Source organism: Pelmatolapia mariae, linkage group LG18, assembly GCF_036321145.2.
Source record: "Pelmatolapia mariae isolate MD_Pm_ZW linkage group LG18, Pm_UMD_F_2, whole genome shotgun sequence".
In the NCBI taxonomy this organism is placed as follows: Eukaryota; Metazoa; Chordata; class Actinopteri; order Cichliformes; family Cichlidae; genus Pelmatolapia; species Pelmatolapia mariae.
In genome coordinates this window covers 28,278,809-28,299,383 of record NC_086243.1, presented here as the reverse complement: position 1 = coordinate 28,299,383, position 20,575 = coordinate 28,278,809, and the positions used below count along the sequence as shown (strand labels likewise).

At 38.8% G+C, this 20,575-nt stretch overlaps 1 protein-coding gene across 1 annotated transcript in view; it reads right to left on the bottom strand.

The window, feature by feature from the left end:
• The window catches only part of LOC134616533 (contactin-associated protein-like 4), a 139,975-nt gene that overhangs the window by 18,949 nt on the left and 100,451 nt on the right, over positions 1-20,575 (bottom strand). Inside the window, exons 14-18 of the mRNA XM_063461394.1 lie at positions 20,010-20,172; positions 18,449-18,576; positions 16,814-16,984; positions 12,035-12,253; positions 669-908 (exon numbers count right to left, since the gene is read on the bottom strand). Coding sequence (XP_063317464.1) covers positions 669-908; positions 12,035-12,253; positions 16,814-16,984; positions 18,449-18,576; positions 20,010-20,172 — 921 coding nt within the window. The remainder of the gene's footprint in view (positions 1-668; positions 909-12,034; positions 12,254-16,813; positions 16,985-18,448; positions 18,577-20,009; positions 20,173-20,575) is intronic.

Below are 20,575 nucleotides of genomic sequence, written 5' to 3'. Positions count from 1 at the left end.
CCCAGCAACAGACAACAAAAAAGACAAACTTTTCAAAAAGCCAAAATAAGATAAGGGCGAATGTCTAGACCATGTACCTCACCTTGCTGTGGAGTTCTTCTACACATAAACAATACATTTGTCATGTTTAATGAAGTGAGAGTACCACGATGCAGAATGCGTGAAGCAGACTGAGACTTTTATGAAGGGCTGATGAAAAAACAGTTTAACCAGATTAAACTAAAACCAGACACAAGAGAAAATAACTTCCAAAAAGAAACGAGAAGTGAGAAACAAAAAAACGAGGGGATACAGACACATGAATAAAGTTTACAGAGGGAAACTCACAGGAGATGAGGACAAAGGAAACATTGAGGGAACTATAAAATTCTAAATGAAATCCGTAACTAAAACAAACAAGGACTTAAGGCACTGACAAATAGATAGAAAACCAAAACCTGCATTAAATAAAGAACAAAGAAACCATAGAGAAGTAAACCCAGCATTAAAAAAAGGACTCCAAACAAAAAAGCCTCTAAAAAAAAAAAAAAATGAGTGGGACAGACCTGGGGGTCAGCATCACTAAGTATCTAAAACAATCTGTTTTTATAAGAGAAAAGCTTGTGCAATCAACTTCCTAAGCCATACACAATATTACTAGTAAAATGTGTGTTCCTGTATCTGCTCACCTGTTTGGCAGAAAACTCCAGCATACGCTGACAGGCTGCAGTCACACTGGAAGCCACTGGCTCTCTCCACACAGCGGCCATGGTTCTGGCAGAGCAAGCCGTAGCTGCTGCAGTGACCCGGGCAGCCGGGTTGAACCCCTGGTGTTATCTTCGCCCTCTCCTCCAGGTCCAGAGTGACGCCGTTCAGCTGCAGAGAGCGGATACAGCCCCGGAAGCCTTTCTGCCTAGATGCTGTGCCTCCTGATAACACAAAAAGAGGGCATGGCATTAGCATCCCATTTCCATTTTAAACATTAATGAACTAAAACTCAAAGCCTCCAAAACAAAGAGGAAGCAAAATTCTGCATGTTTAGCTAACGATCTACTACAGCATGACAACATGTTGTCTTTGTTTCAGCCCTTCTTTCATTTCTTTATGTGTTGACAGCTTCTCCTGTCAACTACAGCAGATACACATGTCGCCTGTGCTTCCCCAGAAGCTCCAAACTGTCAAAACAGTTTTTATGAAATGACTCAACGATAAAACAGCAATGAAGCAACAAACTGTAGGTGGGAAACAGTTTGGGGGACGTGACTTTTATCATCCATCTGTCTGCCTGTCTAACAGGACATTCTGCATGCTCTCTTTAGTGGAAGTTTAAACCTTGTTTTCATTGTTACACACTCTCTCTGAGATCATACACGGTCACCGATTCTTCACATAGTTCAAATAAGACAACCCCTCTTTTTCTACATAGATCAGAGTCGATCTATTACCTCGCTCGAGGCACTAACTCAGCAGCTCTTTGCAGTCAAAGTTAGAAGGAGGCAACGTCCTGTTGTTCAGCAGCAGCTTTTCACACCAACAAGTCACTGATCTCTGTTAGAGTCTCATCTAGGCCTTCCGTCTTTGCTCTGATACAACTCCCATAAATGATTAAACCAGCAAAGCACCGCATAATATGAAACTTGCTTCTGACACAACATAATAGTCAATTGAATCCTCATAGACTCTCCTGGAAGTCATTGTTCATGATTCAAATGTCTACAATCCAGTCATCCTGTCATCCTTTCAACTGTTAATCTTAAAATAATCACTCAGAGAGGTTAGACACTTGGACGACTTCACTTGCATAACAATGCAACCCTGCAGTGGTCAGACTTACAGTGTAATCACATGTTAATCAGTGTTATAATCACAGCTATTGTACCACAGTTTTCTGCATAGTGATTCAAATTAATACAATATGCAAACACCTTTCTTTAACTGTAAATGTGTCCCGGCCCACAAATCTCCAGCTGCAAATGTATTAGAACATTTCACTCTGCACTTATTAAACGCAGGTGTACACATACAAAACTGTGATAGTCAAACCGGAAGCCACATCTGAACAAGTATGTGGCTATAAATCTTCAAGTTATTGCTGTCACATGTTTAAATATGCCTCCTGGAAATCCTGACAAAAGACAAATGTTTTTACATTTTTTTCAGTCAAGAGTTTCACATGTAAAAATTGGGAGTTTAGGCTCATGCTGACATTCTTAATCAGTATGATTCTTAATCTCAGCATGGCCTGAGATTAAGAAGACTAAGAATCATATTACTTATTACACCATTTTTTAAAATAAAATTTCCATTCAGTCATGTTTAGTTATTAAGAAGATTTCTTAAAAGTTGTAGATTTGCATTCTGAGACTCAAAAAGCTTGGAAATGAGTCACAGTTTAAAAAAAACCTATGTAGTCATCTTAAACTGGCCTTCAACAACAACAACAACAACCCAATATAAAGGAACTGAAATAACTAACACAATCTCACGCTGTGACTCTGATATTAAAGCTACAGCTCACAGCTGGCCTATTATACAACAGTGATTTCAAATACCCAACAGGAAGCAAGTTTGGACATTTTAAATAAAGTTTCAAAAGGTTCCAGGAAGAACGCCCAGCACACATAAAAGTCATTTTTACCAAACACTAATTTGAGCCCTGGGAGATATTCACACAGTTAAGAATTTTATGTCTTTTGTAGTTATGACCACCAGTTTTAATTATTTCAGCTTCATTTATCAGGAATTCTATATTTTGTCCCCTTAAGAGGTTTCCTATGGCTCCTAATATTACCAATGACCTTCAGTCCTTTGCTTTTTTGAAGAGATGAAGACACAGAAAGCTGGCAAAACAGAATAATATATTTAAAAGTAAATTATTATTAAATTCAGTTTCATTCAAATATTTATCCACTAAGTGAAAGAAAACTTTTATCAGAATTATACAATTACAATCATTAGCTTCCACGCAACCAAATCAGAAACCTGCTGACTTGATGTTTCTCCCAAAAGTGCACTTTAAGAGTCACCATTATCTGCTGTTCTTGAGTTTTATGCATATTCTTTCGAGGAAACAGACATCTTTCGACACAGACGCTCATATTTCAGGACGAACATTTAAACAGGATATTTTTCACGTCTATCCAAGCTTTAAGTGCTCCACTCAGCTTTGTCACGTCAAAAACCCCAGATGTCGGAAATATCTTACTCCACTTTTGTTTGGCAGCCAAAAGAAAAGCTTTAGTAGCGCTGGAAATTTTTAAATGGCAGTGTGTGAGAGTGAAAGAGGTGACTGTAGCAGTGAGCAGAAAAGCATCCCTGAGGACCACCACCTCTGATCAAAGCAATAAAACAGCAGCAAGGAGAGGTTATTAAAGAACAAACCCTCCTACCAGGGAGGCTATCAGAGCGGTGAGGGTTTTCAACAAACATCCTGCCGTACAACTTCAGCTCCAACAAGGATTACACACTCTTCACATCAAATGGAAACGCTGCTTAAAGAAAACACTTAAAACAGCATAATGAGGGATTTGTGATGTGGGGATCAAAGCATACATCAAAGAATTGAAATGCAGATAAACTCCACCTCTGACCAAAGGAGCAGAGCTACGAGTAAGACCTTCAAGAGAATTTCAGCCTCATATCCATCAAAAATGCATCAGCTCTAACAAGACATTTTCAGTGTCTACTATACGTCTGGATCCTGTGTAATACTGGACACGTGAGACGACATCAGAGTGAATAGAAATTAATTAGTGAAATGGAGATCAAAGCTGATGCGTGTTCAAGCCTGAACACCGAGCTCAACAAGCAAAACGCAGGAAAAAGAAAAGTTAAACTAAGAAGGAGCAAAAGCACAGCACAGCCTTAGAGAAAAGACTTAAAATCTCAATATGAAACCAGGATATTTTCTGAAAACACAGATTAAAAACAAACAACCAAAAACAGTATGCTGTAGGATGAGCTGACCTGCACCGCTTGAGCGATGGCAAACAAAACAATCATCAAACACTATATGTGCTGCGTGGGCTGCTTATGCTGCACACATGAAAAGAGCATATAGATAACATGGCAATTTATATATATGTTCAGCCTAAACACTTTACATTTGATGTCTATTCCACCCCTACAGTTAAGAGTCTGTAAAGTTGCAATTATAAAAAAGGAAACATACAGTTTTGTTAGCCTGTTTATTCCTTTTTTCACTCATTCACTGTTCCTTATACAACAGTTCCTCAATTTACTCATTACTGAGAAGAAAATTTCAGATGTTTGAGCAAGTATTTACTTTGTACCATCACTGATAAACACTGATTCACAAAATAATCATTGCCACATCTCAAAATTTTGGCAAGATCATTTTTACTCAATAACTGTGTGTGCAAGAATATTTTTATAATCTTTACTGAATAGAACACAGAGGCATATAAAAGCAGCAAAAAATGGTAGCATTAAAAAAACCCACTGGAAGTTAGGCAATAATCACACATGCCTAGAAACCTGTTTGTGGCCCTCTGATAGCTACAGGTTGCTAGGGAAGAATGGTTCATTCCCTGATTGGTTGCTAAGTGGTTTCTGGCAGTTGCTATGTGAAACTGGGCACCGAATGGTATACAGTCCTGGACTGAAAACCTCCTTGTGATTGCTTTGATCGTTAGCGGGTTGCTGTGATGGTTTGCAAGGAAGATGTTGACTCGTGTGCAAAGACTTGACTCTTGCTGAGCAATGGTTAAAGTGTGAAAAATACAGTGCAAACTGCAACTGGAGGCTATGATTTCTCTCCATTTATCCTGCAAAAAAATAAATTCTGAATTCAAGTAAAACAAATGACAGAGGAAGGACAGAACATAGACAGGGAGAAAATACTGAGCATAATAATTAAACAAATTACCGTTTTGTCTCTTTGACGGTATATTCAGAAAACAGAAAAGCTCTTCACTTCAGAATTCACTTAAGAAGTCATTAATAAGCAGTTGTAGCCTGGTCCCACTGGCCATAACACTGGCTCCATCATGTTTGACAGATGATGTGGTATGCTTTGGCTCATGAGCTTTTCTCTCTTTGCCCATACTTTTTTTGTATTCTTAGCCTCATCATCATCATTCATGAGGGCATCTCCTGACTCTTGAACTTAACAAAGATAAGTCTATCCTCCTAATGAGTGTTTTTAACCTAGTTAGATGAAAATGGAAACAATGGTGTATAACATTTGTAATGTGAACTCCGATGAACAGGATATGAACAGTCTAGTGAACACTGATAAGTTTTTTTTTTAAAATTCTTTTGTCATCACTGGCTTAACCTGCAGGTTGAATACGCCTCGTATAAAGCATATAACTTTTCATAATCAATGTAATCAAATTAGATCAACACATCAGGGTCCCCCGAAACCCCCCCCCCCAAAAAAAAAACCCACTAAGCTGCTCTTCAAAGAGGATTAGAAGAAAAATAACAACCTTGACTTGACAGGATATTGTGCACACCGCACTGTCTATAATAGGACAGTCTGGTGCCAATGCAGCTGCATTTCGAGGGATATGAAGGGAAGATCAAAGGAATCTTGAAAATCCTTGTAGAGGCTGGAGTCTCATCCACACATCCCAGCATGGAGGAATAAACTGTGCATCACTATCAGTTGGTGGATAGTGATGCTGCACAAATATACAAAGGCTCAACTATCCAAACCAAACAAAACAACTGCTCCTAACCTTCACAAAGGAAGTGATTTCTGCTGAGCTAATTGCAGAGCTCACTTTAAATTGCTGTGTATGGATTTTTAGCACCTCCAACGCAAACAGCATGCTGGGGATTATAAATCCATGCAAGGCAATAACACGGCTTATTAATCAAGACAATGGAATCCGCTGCCTTATAAAGCAAGGCAGGATTATGGCACATAAGTACAGCATACATTGAAATATGGCTTGTGAATTTATACAAACCAACACAGGAGCTTATAATTTACACAATAGAACAGTTTTGCCTTACAAATGGAGTCTTACAAATACAATTCATGTGGTAAAATGGATTGTAAATTTAATCACGCCCATGCTGAGGCTTGTGAATGCAAATAAATTAATATTCAGCCTTTCATACTATGTGAACAAGGAGGGACGCGGTGAGATACTGACGATGTAGAGAGAAATCCGAACACGGCTTTAAAGTCACCCCCCGCCAAGACACTAAAAGGGTTACATTTCATATATACGTTTTACACTTAAAATCTTATTAATAATTGTGGGGATTATTATGAGTGTAATATAGCTGAATGATATCTTTTAAGAAACGTGTTGGATGACATATTACCCTATAGAGGTTTGATATTTTTAACTTTTAAAGTGAGATGGTTTGGTACAAACTGGGGGGATGAGAGGTAGAAGTAAGGAGCCATCCAGCTGTCAGGGAGGGCTTAATAAAAAACAAGATATGAGATTACAGCCATGCTGGGAGCTGTGTGGAGGATGTACTTAGGCACCGTGGTGGTGAGAGAAATGCTGACATCAGCTTGCCGTGCTGATGTTTAGCAGCTAATGTTCAGCATCTTAATCGTAGTTTATTAGCATACAAATTTGCACAAAATTCAAAGTACAGCTAGGGTTGACGGGAATGTCATTAGTTTTATTTATCCATTTTAGCATATATTTACTAATAAACCAAAGAACCGGACAATATAGCTACAGTTTTGATCTGATGATGGTGATAGGAAAAAAGAAAGGGGCACATGTAAATAAACCGAAATTTTACTGGGAAAAAAACCCCAACAAAATTGAACAATTTATTGAGGGATCTGTATCCAAACCAAAATTTTTAGACATATCTAGACGTGATCCTTGAGGTCTTGCTGCTAGTATGGCTAATAACCAACTGAGCTGTTTCGTAGAAAATCAAACTGGACAGCACGTGTTATTAAGCTGATGCCAAATAGCCCCACAACAGCCATGAGGCATTCATTTAAATATTACTCAAAATGTGATTTGGGGGGTCTCAAGCCATTCTACTCCTACTGCTGGTCCCAGGCCCGGATAAATGGGAGGGCTGTGGCAGGTAAGGCATTTGTAAAACCTGTGCCAAAAATGTAGATCCATCCATGTACGTGGGGGCGACCGTGGCTCAGGGGATTGGGAAGCTCATCTGTAACCGGAAGGTTGCCGGTTTGATCCCCCTGCTCTCTCTGTCCTGGTCGTTGTGTCCTTGGGCAAGACACTTTACCCTACCGCCTACTGGTGATGGCCAGAGGGGCCGATGGCGCGATATGGCAGCCTCGCTTCTGTCAGTCTGCCCCAGGGCAGTTGTGGCTACAACTGTAGCTTGCCTCCACCAGTGTGTGAATGTGAGAGTGAATGAATAGTGGAATTGTAAAGCGCTTTGGGTGCCTAGAAAAGCACTATATAAATGCAATCCATTATTATTATTATCATTAAGTAAGGGAGCAATGCTGCCGTCTTCAAAAAAATTCAGGTTTGAGAAAAAAAACAAAAAAAACACGTGAAGAAAAATCTCTCATAAATAAACTGCTGGAAAAGGTGTGCACATCTAAGACCCTGTCACTGATGATAAGCAAAATGTGTTTGCCCTTCAAAAGTAGCGTAAATGAATAAATAAATCTCAACAATTACAAGTCATTAATCAATTTATTTACTTTGGTGCCAAATTTTGAGTCTTCTGCTCAACAACATCATTGCTAATATTTAAAACCTTAATTCACAAATAAAGCTAATAAAATCAAAATATAGAAACAAAAAGAGAACCAACAACAAACCAGGTAATGTAGCTATCATCCATCCAGGTATCAATTGATGTCAACTACTGCTTTTTTAATTACTGACATAAACTATCAGTATAAACAGTAGAGTATAACTGCTTGCTGTTTAAAGAAAAGCTACAGTATGAACCACCTGTTTTTTGCAAAAGTAATCTTGATGTTCTTTATATTTTAAGAAAAAGACAGCACAGCTTAATCAAACAACGCTCATATAAGCAAGCACTCTGTGAATGTGGGGATAAAGAACTCCATTTTAACAGGAAGTGACCTCTATCAGAACCAGACTCAGGAAAGAGCAACCTTTCGCCATGACTGTTTGAAGGGTGAGGGGTTAGACACTGAAACCTGTTGTTTTTGTAATTATTTCCTCTATTAATGTCTTTGGTTGAGTTACTTTGTTTGAGAGGGACAGGTTGGGTCAGGTGATTTATATACAGCCATTAAGAGATGCTGATTTGAGGAGAATTCATGTGAAACTGACCATGACCATTCGTAAAGAGAGATCACCGACTTTATAGCACTTTAAGAGGCTAACTCATCAGATTTAACAGCTGCTGGAGACAGCGTACAAGTTGCAGAAGAACCATAATATATAGGAAGCAGCAAAACGACAGCAGATATTTTTCTCTGCCACCTGCTGCCTGCTCTGCTTTGTAGGTGAGGCGCAGTTAATTTACAAAGAGCCTATTGGTTAAACACATGCAGCCAATCTATATTCTCCTTGATTTGTCTGTTCTTGTGACCACCAGACAATTTCAGAGTTTGTTGGCTTGTTTTCCCTTCAGTGTGATTACTGATAAGAAGTGAAAGACTAAATATTTACAGAATGATAAGACTTGAATTGTAGAATTGTACTGGCTGTAAGTTAAATAGGGCTGCTGCATTGATGAAGTTTGTAGCTGGTTAATAAGATAACTGCGAAATGAATAACTTAGAGGTTTAGAGTTCTTTGTAGTTTATTTAAAGTTTATTGCTGCAAGAAATCACCATGGCCTATATATATATAATCACAACTCCCCACTGCATGCTTATTTATTGTGATTATTGTTCAGTGGTCAGAACCATCGCCTCAGCACTTTCATATTCAATAATGCTGAAGAGCTGGTGGCATCTGGCCAAGAACAGTTTAGCTCTCTGTTGTAGATGATTTCTTTTCCTTTAAAGTATGACTCTGAAAGAGGAAACCAGACGTGGGGCCTGCCTTTGAATCCAAGTCTAGGAGGATTTCTCGCAAAATTAGGAGAAAATAATCTGAAAAAAGAAAAAAAGATTTGCTTCTCTTGTACTTTTTAAATTTTATTTAAAAGAAAATCTCACTCACAGTTTATTTGACCTAGAGCCAAGAAGTTGAAAAGAGCAACTTTAGTCAAAATTATCTTCTAGATCTCAACTGAGCTCAACTGCTAGAGTTCAAATCAAAAAAAGACTGTAAAACCTCTACTTAATCTCTCAACTGGTCCCGGGTTTTGGCTGGGTTTTGGCTTTCATAGACATCCTGCAGTGGAGCTGATAGGCTGCACTTGTGAAACACACTTTAGGGTCAAAAACAAGCATTAGCTTTCTAGGAGCCTCTAAAAAACACTCTCTCCCACCAAGTCAGCTTTTTAGAAATGATCAGGCAACAGGATTTATATGAACAGTAGTAAAAAAAAATGTGGACTACTAATCTTTAAAATTTATTTTTCCACCCAACGTTAGCTTAGAAGTAGGGCTGCCACGATTAGTCGACTAGTCACGATTACGTCGACTATCAAAATCGTCGACGACTGATTTAATAGTCGGCGCGTCGTTTGAAGCTTTGTAAGATCACAAAAGATGCAGGAATAAGTAGTAGGATTTAAGAGTGTAATAACGGACTGAAACAGAAGATGGCAGCACTGCATGTACAAGGATGCCAGCTGCCGTTAAACCCCGAAGAAGAAGAAGTAGCTCTGTCCCAGAATTCATAGCGCAGCCCAGCTCAGTTTCCAACAATGGCGGCAGCTAGTTAGTTTTAATATTACTCTTATTATTCTTTCTGGGTCACAAAATAAACGTTTAACATGTTTTCAGGCGAGAATGTAACTGTATAAACCTCAAATATCTGCTCAGTTTATCAAGACACCACATATTTTCAAAAGCGCTCCGACGTTTTCGGAGACGTCTGTTAACCTCTAGCTCGATAGCTAGCCGGGGGAAAGGCTCACTAGAGCCCGTGAGAACACCGGACTCCGGGCAAATCGTTTTCAAACCCACCGCCGTCTTTCGCTACTCAGGTTAAACATATATAAGTCACTTAGATAACTTAAAAATGTTATTGTTTGGCTTTTTTTTAGTATTTTATTTGTTCCTGAGTAAATCGGTTTGCCTGAGATTAAAGTTATAGTTTTTACACAGCTGAATAAACGTCAAGCAGACAACTGGTTATCAGAAGTGTGAGATGCTCGAGAATATACTCCGGTGTCCCGTTATATTTTAGATAGCAAGGAGTTTATTAAACTTCACCGAAACAATCTGCAAATTTCATTAAAATTTAATAAACTATCATCTTGTCTTTATTTTTAGTTAGCACATACTTTAAACACTTAAAGCTGTAAGCTAATGATCGTTATATAAGAGCAGATGCATGCTGGTGCAATAAGCTGTACGTTTTACGTCCAATGGATGCATGACCTGATTAGTCGACTAATCGCAAAAATAATCGGTGACTAGTCGACTATCAAAATAATCGTTTGTGGCAGCCCTACTTAGAAGCCCAAAAAACAAACCCCAAAAAGAATAAGGCTCGTATAGGCTCTGATGGTGCAGTAGTCAGCATCTTTCCTTGGCACTCTCTCTCTGGAGTTGGCATCTACTGCTTGCACCAGTGAGGGGTTTCTCCAAGTTTGCATGTGAGGTTAACTGGTGCTTCTAAATTTGTGGTGTGGATGTGAGATAGATGACAATAATCAGAGTCAATGAAGAAGTGTGTGTGGAAAAAAAAGTGCCATGATTTTTTAAATTGTTAAGAATCCAGAGACTGGTTGAAATATTGGTAAAAAAAAAAAGCTCTTGTTTTTGGTTCATTCATATTCCTTTAACTTAGTTTTATTATATATATTTTCTAAAGGTAATCAGGACCCCCTGAGTGGATCTATTCACCGTCTGTTTGAGAGCCCGTCCTCTACAGGAACAATTGCACTGTTTATACGAGTTATCAGCAAACTAACACAATAAAACTCTCCGGTTCCAAACAACAGCTGGGCATTTTGGTGTCTGTGAAAAATGGCTCGACAAAACCAACAGAATTGTTTTTTATTAATAATTAATCTTCAGGGATGTTTGAAAGTATATATATCAGCACAATTTAATTCTGTGTGGGGTTTTTTCCTCGTAAACAATAGAACTTCTTTGTTACATTGGATATTTGCCAAATAAACGCTCCAATAAAATGGTCTGTGCACGTATTGTCCCCTCACTGTATCTATTATCCTGCACCTGGCCTAAACGTCGGAAGGACACACAACAACCATTCTGCAAAACACATAACAAAAATCCTAACTATCAGTGCTTCATCAACGCTAACATGCATTACTAATTAGTGTTCGGCTTAATGTGCTGAACACTAATTTTTACTGTTCATTAAGGTTAAATTTGTGGATGATGAACCAACAAATAAATCCAGCAAACGTGTGCCTGAATTTAGCAAACTATAGCGAGAACAAAAACACAACAGCAAGAAGAACACAAAGACACTCGAGAATGAATTAAAACTTAACAGGTGACTATTTAATGCTACACATGCAAATACGAGTCCGTATTTTTTCCATATTTTACTTTTTCCGTCTCTCCAATGCCGACTGTAACCTACGGGTTCCAAACATTTAAAATAAAGCTAAAACTTGAGGTAGCTCTACTTCCTGGCACAGATGGCTGTACAAGGTACCGTGAGAATGAAATGTTCTAAACCAAAGCCTTTGGGAACCAGAAATAGCCCTGTACAGTACAACAATTCATGCAGTGACATCTGATGTGAACTTAAGTGGGAGGCACAGAGTTATACTATGGGGACACGGAGGAAAGAAAAGGACTAAAAGCTAAAAGCAGACTTTAGAAGGAGCAGTACAGAAACACTGAGCTGAACTACTGTTCCCCGGAGAACAAAGAAGATATTGTCTGAGATATAGACTACGTATATTATATTCTAAAGAAGTGCGGGGGAATATATGGAGACAGAGAATTCCTTAAACAAAAGAGACATTAAAAAAAAGACACCAAAACCAGCAGTACTACTATTAACAAACAAAAACTGTGCAAATGCATCCATGTCATTCTCACCTATGAACAGCTGGCTGTTGAGCTGCAGGTGGAAATGTCCGTCAGTTGGCGCCTCCTGTGTGGTGACAGGAAGTTCATCCAGTCGAAGCGATGCCTCCTTCACGTTCCGTTCTGCTCGGACCCGATGCCACCGGTTATCATTCAGCGGGACGCTCGACTCCACACGAACCTCCAGCGGGCCATTACCAACATCAAAGGAGAAAACCACCTGAGTGGAGGCTGAAAAAGTAGCAAGAGACAGGAAAACAACTGATTAATAGAACGCTTTTTAATAATAATTATATGTATCATTATATAAATTAAATCACAAAACTCATAGGCTGTTAAATTTAGACTGATTATTTTGTGATAAGAGTCTTTTAGTATTCTGTGTAAATGACCTTAAGTTTTAAGAGGGTCCTCCTTTTAAAATAAAAAAACAACAATTCATTAAAAACAACCTCATATTATTTAAGAAGCTTTTAGTAAATACTAACAAACTAAAATCTGTGTATTTCATTGTGCAACTCTCTATAGCGGGGGTCTCAACTCGTGCCCGGGAGGCCACTTAGGGCCCACATCACCCCTACTTTCAGCCCGTATATTGACGTGAAGAAATATAATGCACCCTTGAAGTTACTTTTTTTGTTAGGGAGGATTTCTTTGTTGTTGTGTGCAATGTTAAAATAAGTTCTTTAAAGAGCAAAAATTATTTAATATGAAGGCAATATGAGCAGAGAGCACAAACATGTTGAGGGTTTGGTTGTGTCAGTTCAGTGAGGGAAATAATTAAAAGAAAACAATTTTCACTAGTAGTCAGAAACTAATGTGTACACTCATGTCTGCATTTTTATTTTGTTAAATACGAACAAAATTGTGCTTCCATGTTCCTGGCCAGAAAGACAGCACCAATTTGTTTATTTGGTAGTTCAATGAAAGGCTTCAGTTAGTTAAAAGTGAGAAAAATAAATTGTGTTCACGCTTGCAGTTTTGTCATGTTATACAATATTTGAAACACTACATTTTCTGAAATATTTGTGGGTGTTTTCTTGTTTGTTTGTTTTCCTTTGAAGTACTTGAACACTAAAGTGGCCCTCACATGACATGACAGTGCCTGCAGTGGCCCACGGCTCATTTAAGTTTGAGAGCTCTGCTCTATAGTATACTGTAGTACTTGCAGGTATTTTATCTGTATGTTAAAGTGACTGTGGAAACACTTCTCTTTTGGAAAAATATGTCAGATATCACATTCTTAAAACTATCAATAAGCTATATGGATTCAACACACAGACACCTGCCAAAATACAGTACTTATATTTTACTCACCAAAACTAGAATACCCAAAAGTACAACACTAATGTTTTGGAGGGGCTTTCACCATCATACAGCAGGCTTTAGTATTTGTTAGCTAATTCAATAAAATAATGTTCTAGAAGGCATAAATCAGGTTCAGCTGCCTGTCAATCAAAGTTAGCATGCCCCCAATTCACATATTCCAAAGAGTGAGTCAACAAAACAAAAGTCACCCAATACAGTAACATTATACAGGCAAAAGTATTAGGCCACACCTTGGTCACAGTCTGTCCAACAACCTGCAGAGACCATCTGTTGTAGATCTATCAGTCAGCTGCAGGAAGCAGTGAAGTTAGAATATATAGAGACCTGAAGTGAAACTGAGTGTTTGTCTCTACTTTTCATGCTGTATTGTTTTAAATCTTTTTCTTCTCAAGTCAAGTTCAAGATTTTTCAAGTTTCTCCAATTCTTGGTAAAGTTGCTGTCACTCCCTTCCCTATTCTTTTGCCAACCAATCAGCATTTGACCGACGCATCGGTCATCCACGCCCCAACGTACAGAAGGGGTTTTGGAGGATTGCCTGGGAGCACATTTGTAGTGGGTGAAAGTGCCACTCTGTTCCCTGCAAACAGAAACACGTATGCAGACAAACACGTTTGGAGTATCATAAATTATACATTATGGACTTTGAATTCAGGTGTTTTTAATTCTACTGCCACAGGTATAAAAAAAATGAAGCACCTTGCTCTCCAGTTTGTCTTCATAACCATTTGTGAAATAAAGGATTTTCTGTACTGTAACAGGATTCTACTGTTGCAGCAAGTTACTTTGTGAAATTTCTTTCCTTCTAGATATCCACTGATCAACTGTAAATTATATTATTGCAAAGTGGGAGTGTTTAGAAACCATAGCAACTGTCAAAGCCATGAAGTGGGAGGCCATGTAAAGTTACAGAGCGGGGTCACTGTTTGCTGATGCACATAGTGCGTAACACTCAGCAACACTGCTGATTAAAAAACCATGCCAAACCTCCTCTAGCATGAACCGCAACTCAGAGACTGAGTGCCAGGAGTTTCATGGCATGTATTTCCATGGATGAGCTCCTGAAGGTGTGATGTATAGAGACCAAAAACATTTATTGTACCAGGCTGTAAACATGCGTATTTCTGCTGCCTTTTCTATGGGACTGACTGGCTTTATGAGTCAGCCTGAATTGGTGAGCACCTCCATTCTCGCTTCCATTTTTAGCCACACTTTGACTACTAATAACCATCAACCCTGCAAATCATGTATCAAGAGAGAAAAAAACACCTTATAAAACAAATAACTTTTGATTAACATAGTGCTACAATAGGTTTTTTTTTTCAAATGACTTGATGGAGAAGACACCCACACACACAGTATGGCTATATTGCGATGAAGCAACTCACAGATCTATATATATATATATATATATATGATATATGAAATAAAGGCTGTAACTAAATCCTAGCTGGCTGATAAATCTATAGTGTCATGGTATAGATCATCCTTTCACCAAGCTCTGACAGAAACCAGGGAAGCAGTTTTGGTAACACTGAGCAGGAAGTGAAAAGTCTAATCACATTTTAAAGTGCTGCACCTTTTTGCACATCCTCGAGGAAAAAAAGCTTCCTGCGGTGTTCATTCGAACAAAAAGATACGATGGCGGTTGTGTAACAAACTCTCATCCTTCATGGTTTGGAAGGAGAAGATGTATTACTCTGTGAGCACAGAACAAGATGAAACAATATCCTGCAGTAACTTCATTTAGAAATTGTTCTCAGGCCCAGCTGCAGTGTTACAGAGTGATCTGAGGCAGCTGCCAACAAAGCAACACTGCTCAGATCTGAAACAACCTCGCTGACAATGATTTCCCCGAGGAGAAAAGCTGTTGCTCCAGCAGTGTCCCTGTATTCAGCTGTGTATGTGTCCCTTTAAATTCATTTTTTAGGAAAATGCAAAAAGCAGTGCAGCGATAACACTGCAAACTAACCTCAAACTAAACTGGTGAAATGGACTGAAACCGTCTCAAAAGGAACCAAGGTTGACTATAAAACTTGCTCATAAATGTGTACCTGTCACTTTGCTGCACTGCAGTCAGTGCTGTAGGCAAAGTAATGAGCATCCATGAGTGTAGTTCTGCTATTTCCTAAATCATACTATAGAAAGTATATAGAAGATGGACACATGACTTAAACATGCACTGTCTGATGGCCAGCGTGGAGTGACACTTCTGAGTTTAAAAAGAAACAGATTTTCAGACTCTAAAGACATAAACACTTACCTAATCAACTTTTTTTTAGTTTAAACTCTTAGGGTACACTCATTTTGTAAATCAGGGTTCCCATTAGATGGGGGGAAAAGAAGAATTTAAACTTATCAGTTCAATCGATTCTCTTATTGACTCCCACTGGGTTCACATTGGTACCAATCATCTAGCACCACCATTGCTAAACAGCGTATCAAAGACATTATGTGCATACAAATTAATTGTTGTGTGGCATTGTCTCATAATTACTATTTAACAATATAAACCTACAGGCTACAGTTCACTCAGCTTTAACATCACACTGTATTCTTGGCTACTTAGCATCAGCATGCTGTCTGTGCAGATGTTAGCAAAGCGCCAAAGCTGTGTTAGCAGCATAATGGAGTTGTTTCTGTAGATGCATTTTCAACTTTACCATCACATTCTTGTCCTTTTGCGCAATAAAAAAGTGATGTCCATAGCCATGCCATAGACTGTGCCACAGTTCTCTTCTTCTGGCTTCCTCTGGCTAAATGTCTCCATTAAATTAAATATTTTCAAAAATGATTATTCATTAAATTTTAAGTTGCTAGAAGATTCTGCAGGTAGCACAGAAAGCTAGCATTTAGAAATGAAAATTTCAAAAGTAAAGAAGAGAAACACCCCTTAGCCATGCTATGACTGTTGATGCTGCACATTTTGTCCACCAGAGGGCGCTCTGCAGTGTCCCTGTTGGCAGCAGGTCTGTGGGCCACAAACACAGCCAGCTGATCTGAGTCGGGCAGAGCATAAACAAATAAAGTGTTAGCCTATTTTTGTTTGGAATTAAAATTCCTGCACGTAGGGTTGAGTTCAGGTACTCGACTTTATCCAGAACTGTTGGGATGATGATTGTGATGATTCAGATATCATCATTATTCGGTTTCCTGCAGCTAGGTTTGACGGTGTCCCGGAAGAATCGAGGGTAATGTTGCAGCAAACCATTGCCAAAGTTACAAATGGTGTCCTTGTGTCAACTTAATGTAGCTTGTTTGCATTCAGATTGTGCAAGACACAGAAAGATACAGTGATGTTTTAAAAATGTAATATTTGTGCCTACAGGACAGTTTTGACACAGATAAAGTCTTTAACCTCTGGGTTTACACAAATCCAGATTAAAACTTTAACTTCCAGCTTTTAGTGACACATCACTCTAATCCTCATTAAATCGGTGCCCTCAAGCTCATACAGTACTCACAGCTCAGTTCGATGCGAATGAAGTCTTTGATGCCCAGGTTTTCCAGGAACACACCAGAGGAGCCCGTGGTTTTAAAAAGGAAGGAGATGTCGGCGCTCAGCTCTCCGTGGAAGGTGGGGAAGTGCAGGTATGACGTCTCCTTGTCGAAAAATGCGGCATTCCAGAAGTTCTCTAAGAAGCATGATAAAAACGTTGTGTCATGAACATTAAATGTAGCTCATAACACTTATTTATCAATGTTGTGAAGCATTTACACAGTGACTGGAACAGCAATCAATGAAAAGAAGAAGAAAGTCAGTGCGATTCTTTGACTTTGATTTACCTTGTATTTTATTCTTAATGAGAAGCAGTTATCAGAGAATGAAGACTTAAAAGGAAATATGGATTAGTAACAGTTATGTTAGTGATAGCTAGAAGGAGGAGGTGGTACTGAACCCATAAGAATCCATTTAATTCAATTTAATTAATTTAATTAAACATTAGACACATAATCCTTTTTTCTAAGCTTGATACTTAATAAAAACTTCTAGTCTATTTTTTTTTTAAATTTAGTACTCAGCATCTTTTACATCAAGGAAATGGCATTACTTCCATAATTCATAGATCTGTGTCACATGACTGAGATCTCAAGGGAAAGTTCCAACAAGCTGCCCAAAATGGGCACACCACAGAATTTCCCCACAAGCTTGTCAACCTTCTGTTTCTGTTCACAAACATCTGACCTCCTCTAAAAAGCAGGAAAACAAACATGTGTTTGAATAGACTTTCTGAATTTCTAAAAAGAGCAAAGTCCAAGTCAGAGCATCATCATGTTTAAAAATATCTTGTAGACAAATCATATCTGTAACCTGCTTCCAGGATCAAAGTGTACAATAAAACAGACTGCTTTATGTATTTCCTTTCGGGATTGGTTAACAATGTCACCACTTCAGAACGGTGAAGACCATGAAATTCTCCAGTGTCAAAGGTTAGGCTTTGATTAAAATGGGACACATCCAGTTGGAATAGATGTTTAATCCCACTGGAACTTGTCCAAACCAATGAAATCATCATTAAGCCCTTCCTACCAACTGTCCAAACCGATGAAATCATCATTAAGCCCTTCCTACCAACTGTCCAAACCGATGAAATCAATGTTAAAACATGTTCAAAGCTGTCCAAACCAATTAAGTAGATGGTTAACTTTTCAGAAATCAGTCCAAATTAATGCATAACCACAACTTAACTCGTCTAAACCAATGATATTGATGCTTAACACCTCCAAAAACACTGCCCAAATTCAGCATTTAAACGAATTAAAATACATGGGCTGGGATTAAATGGTTAACATTTAATGCTGCTAGAGTTTGCAGACAGGCATACTTGTGCAATGTGGACATTTTGTATGGCAGATTTAGGACACTGACGGCAAGTCATTAGTGCATATTATTTAACAACCATCCAGTATTTTGGCTAAACAAACCTGTTATAAAAAAAACAACAACCAAAAAAACAACTGGCAGGCAGCGATAGAGAGCTTTGTTTTGCCTTCCAGGTGGGCATTTATATAATGATGTGTGGTCACATAAAACCTATAAATAGGATGATATTTGTCAGCTTTCCGTTTGCTGTAACCAAGCAGTTATGGAGACTTACTGTCTCCACGGCAACGGAGTGGTCCCACCCGGTAGGCAGCCTCCGACCCTGGCCTCTGGATGTCACCCAGCACCAAAGACCTGACCGGGAGGGTGTCCTTATGGGTCAGAAGGCCTGAGTCTTCAGTCCTGTAAAGAGGAAGACGAGAAAGGAAGCAGAGATGAAGAAAAGTAAGCAGGGAGATGGAAAAGGTGGTGAGAGATTGAGAGAGCAGGAGACAAGGGAGAGAAGAAACACATGAAGAATGATTAGGAAGGAAAACGGGAAAGAAGAGGAATCGATGAAAGAGGAAGTTGGAGTAGGAGCAAGAAAAATGAGAAGAGAGGGAAGAAGATGAGAAAAACCATGAAAAAGGACAAATTACTTTTTATTGGGATTAACTGCTTTGACATGTATGCTAATTAGGCTAATTTGCTTGCATAAATCTCCAAGCAAATGGCACTGCTGAAAAAAAGTCCAGACTGCTGTAATAATCTGCCACAACCTGTTTTATGTGCAAGACAAATTTTCAGGAAGACAATTTAACAGTGAGACAGATCGTATCATATCCAACCTGACACTCAACACTCCATCTCCGCCAGTTTCTGTGACAGCCTTTTCCAAAAGCGCTCTCCAGACAGACAGCCGAACGAGCAGCGCCGTCCATTTACACACATGTTCAGATAATCTACAAGACAGTCTCGCTGTCAGGTGAGAATTTTATCCAAGACTGGAAATGAGTGGCATACTCGCAAAGCAGATCTGTAAAGCCTGTGTCTGCGCTGAAAAGCTTGACAGCGAGATGAGAGAAAGTAGAAGGTGAAGTGTGATGAAAGCAGCAGGATTGTTCACAGCATAAGGAAAAGTAAGTAAAGAGCAATAATTTATTACTCGAGGCTAGAAAGTCTGTTTGTCCGTGTATTCAAAAATAAGTCATATTCAAAATAATTAATCCCACAGTCTGAAAAGATTAACACAAGAATTTGATCATAAATAAATACCTGCCTACTTTAGCGTTTTCTTTTATCTTTTAGAAATTACAGCTTTTGGTGTACCTAAGTTTTTTCAGTTATCGTTACAGGTAGTAATGTTTAAATGCATGGCAGGTAACCTGAAAAATGATCATACAAACTCTAAATCTAAGCCCAAAAAAGAGAGCACATACCTAATACCTGCTGATGCTGCATTTTTTAAATTACAGGTAGAGAGTTGAATGTGCTATTGAAAGCCAAGACTCTGCAGGTTTTGTTTTACAACCCAAACTCCACCTGTCTGATTAGCAGAGAAGACTTCATTAGCGAACTCACTTGCTGAGTTGATTAGTTAGACAAAAAACCCTGCACACTGGCATGTGGTTGGCCACCCCTGCTGTAAATAATTAATTCCAGTACAAACACATCACTAACAAATCAACCAAAAGTTACCACAGAGAGGAGGAAGCCCCTCAAACTAGAATGGATCATTAATGTTGGACTGTGGCAGGGCGATCATAGTTTAATTTATGAAATAATGTTGAGAGAGCAAACTTGGCATGAAATGAACAAAGTAATAATAATGCCTATGAATTTTTAAAGGTCAGTACCACTCCAGGCGATCGGCATCACAGTTGCAGTAGTGTTGTAGATCCACACAGTCGCCCTGCAGGCCGCAGGCACACTGCTGGCTTCCTGGATGAGCTCCTCCCCAGTAAGTCTGGACTCGACCTTGACCTGGACCGCCAAGCCACCAGCTAAATGGAGAGCCCTCTGAAACACACAATCATGTTCATGTGTAGCTTCAACATAAATTTTTTTTTACTACTATAACTTCTACTACTACTACTATTATTATTATTATTATTATTATTAAGTAACACCAACCCCTTGTCCAACTAAGGAATCCTTAAATGTTTATCCTTCTACTTCTTTTTACCTATTGCTGAGTTGAAAACCGTGACACATACAACAAATCAAAAGGCTAAATTAAAAATATTTAATTGAGATGGACAGCCAGGGATTTCCAGCGACTGGCTCGTCAGTCACATGGATGTCTCATTATGAGCCAGTTCATTTCAGTCTTGCCAAACAGCCATACACAAACTCATAGATGCATGCTAACACATCGTTAACATAGAAGTTCTTTATTTTGAGAGAAGACACAAAGTCTGTC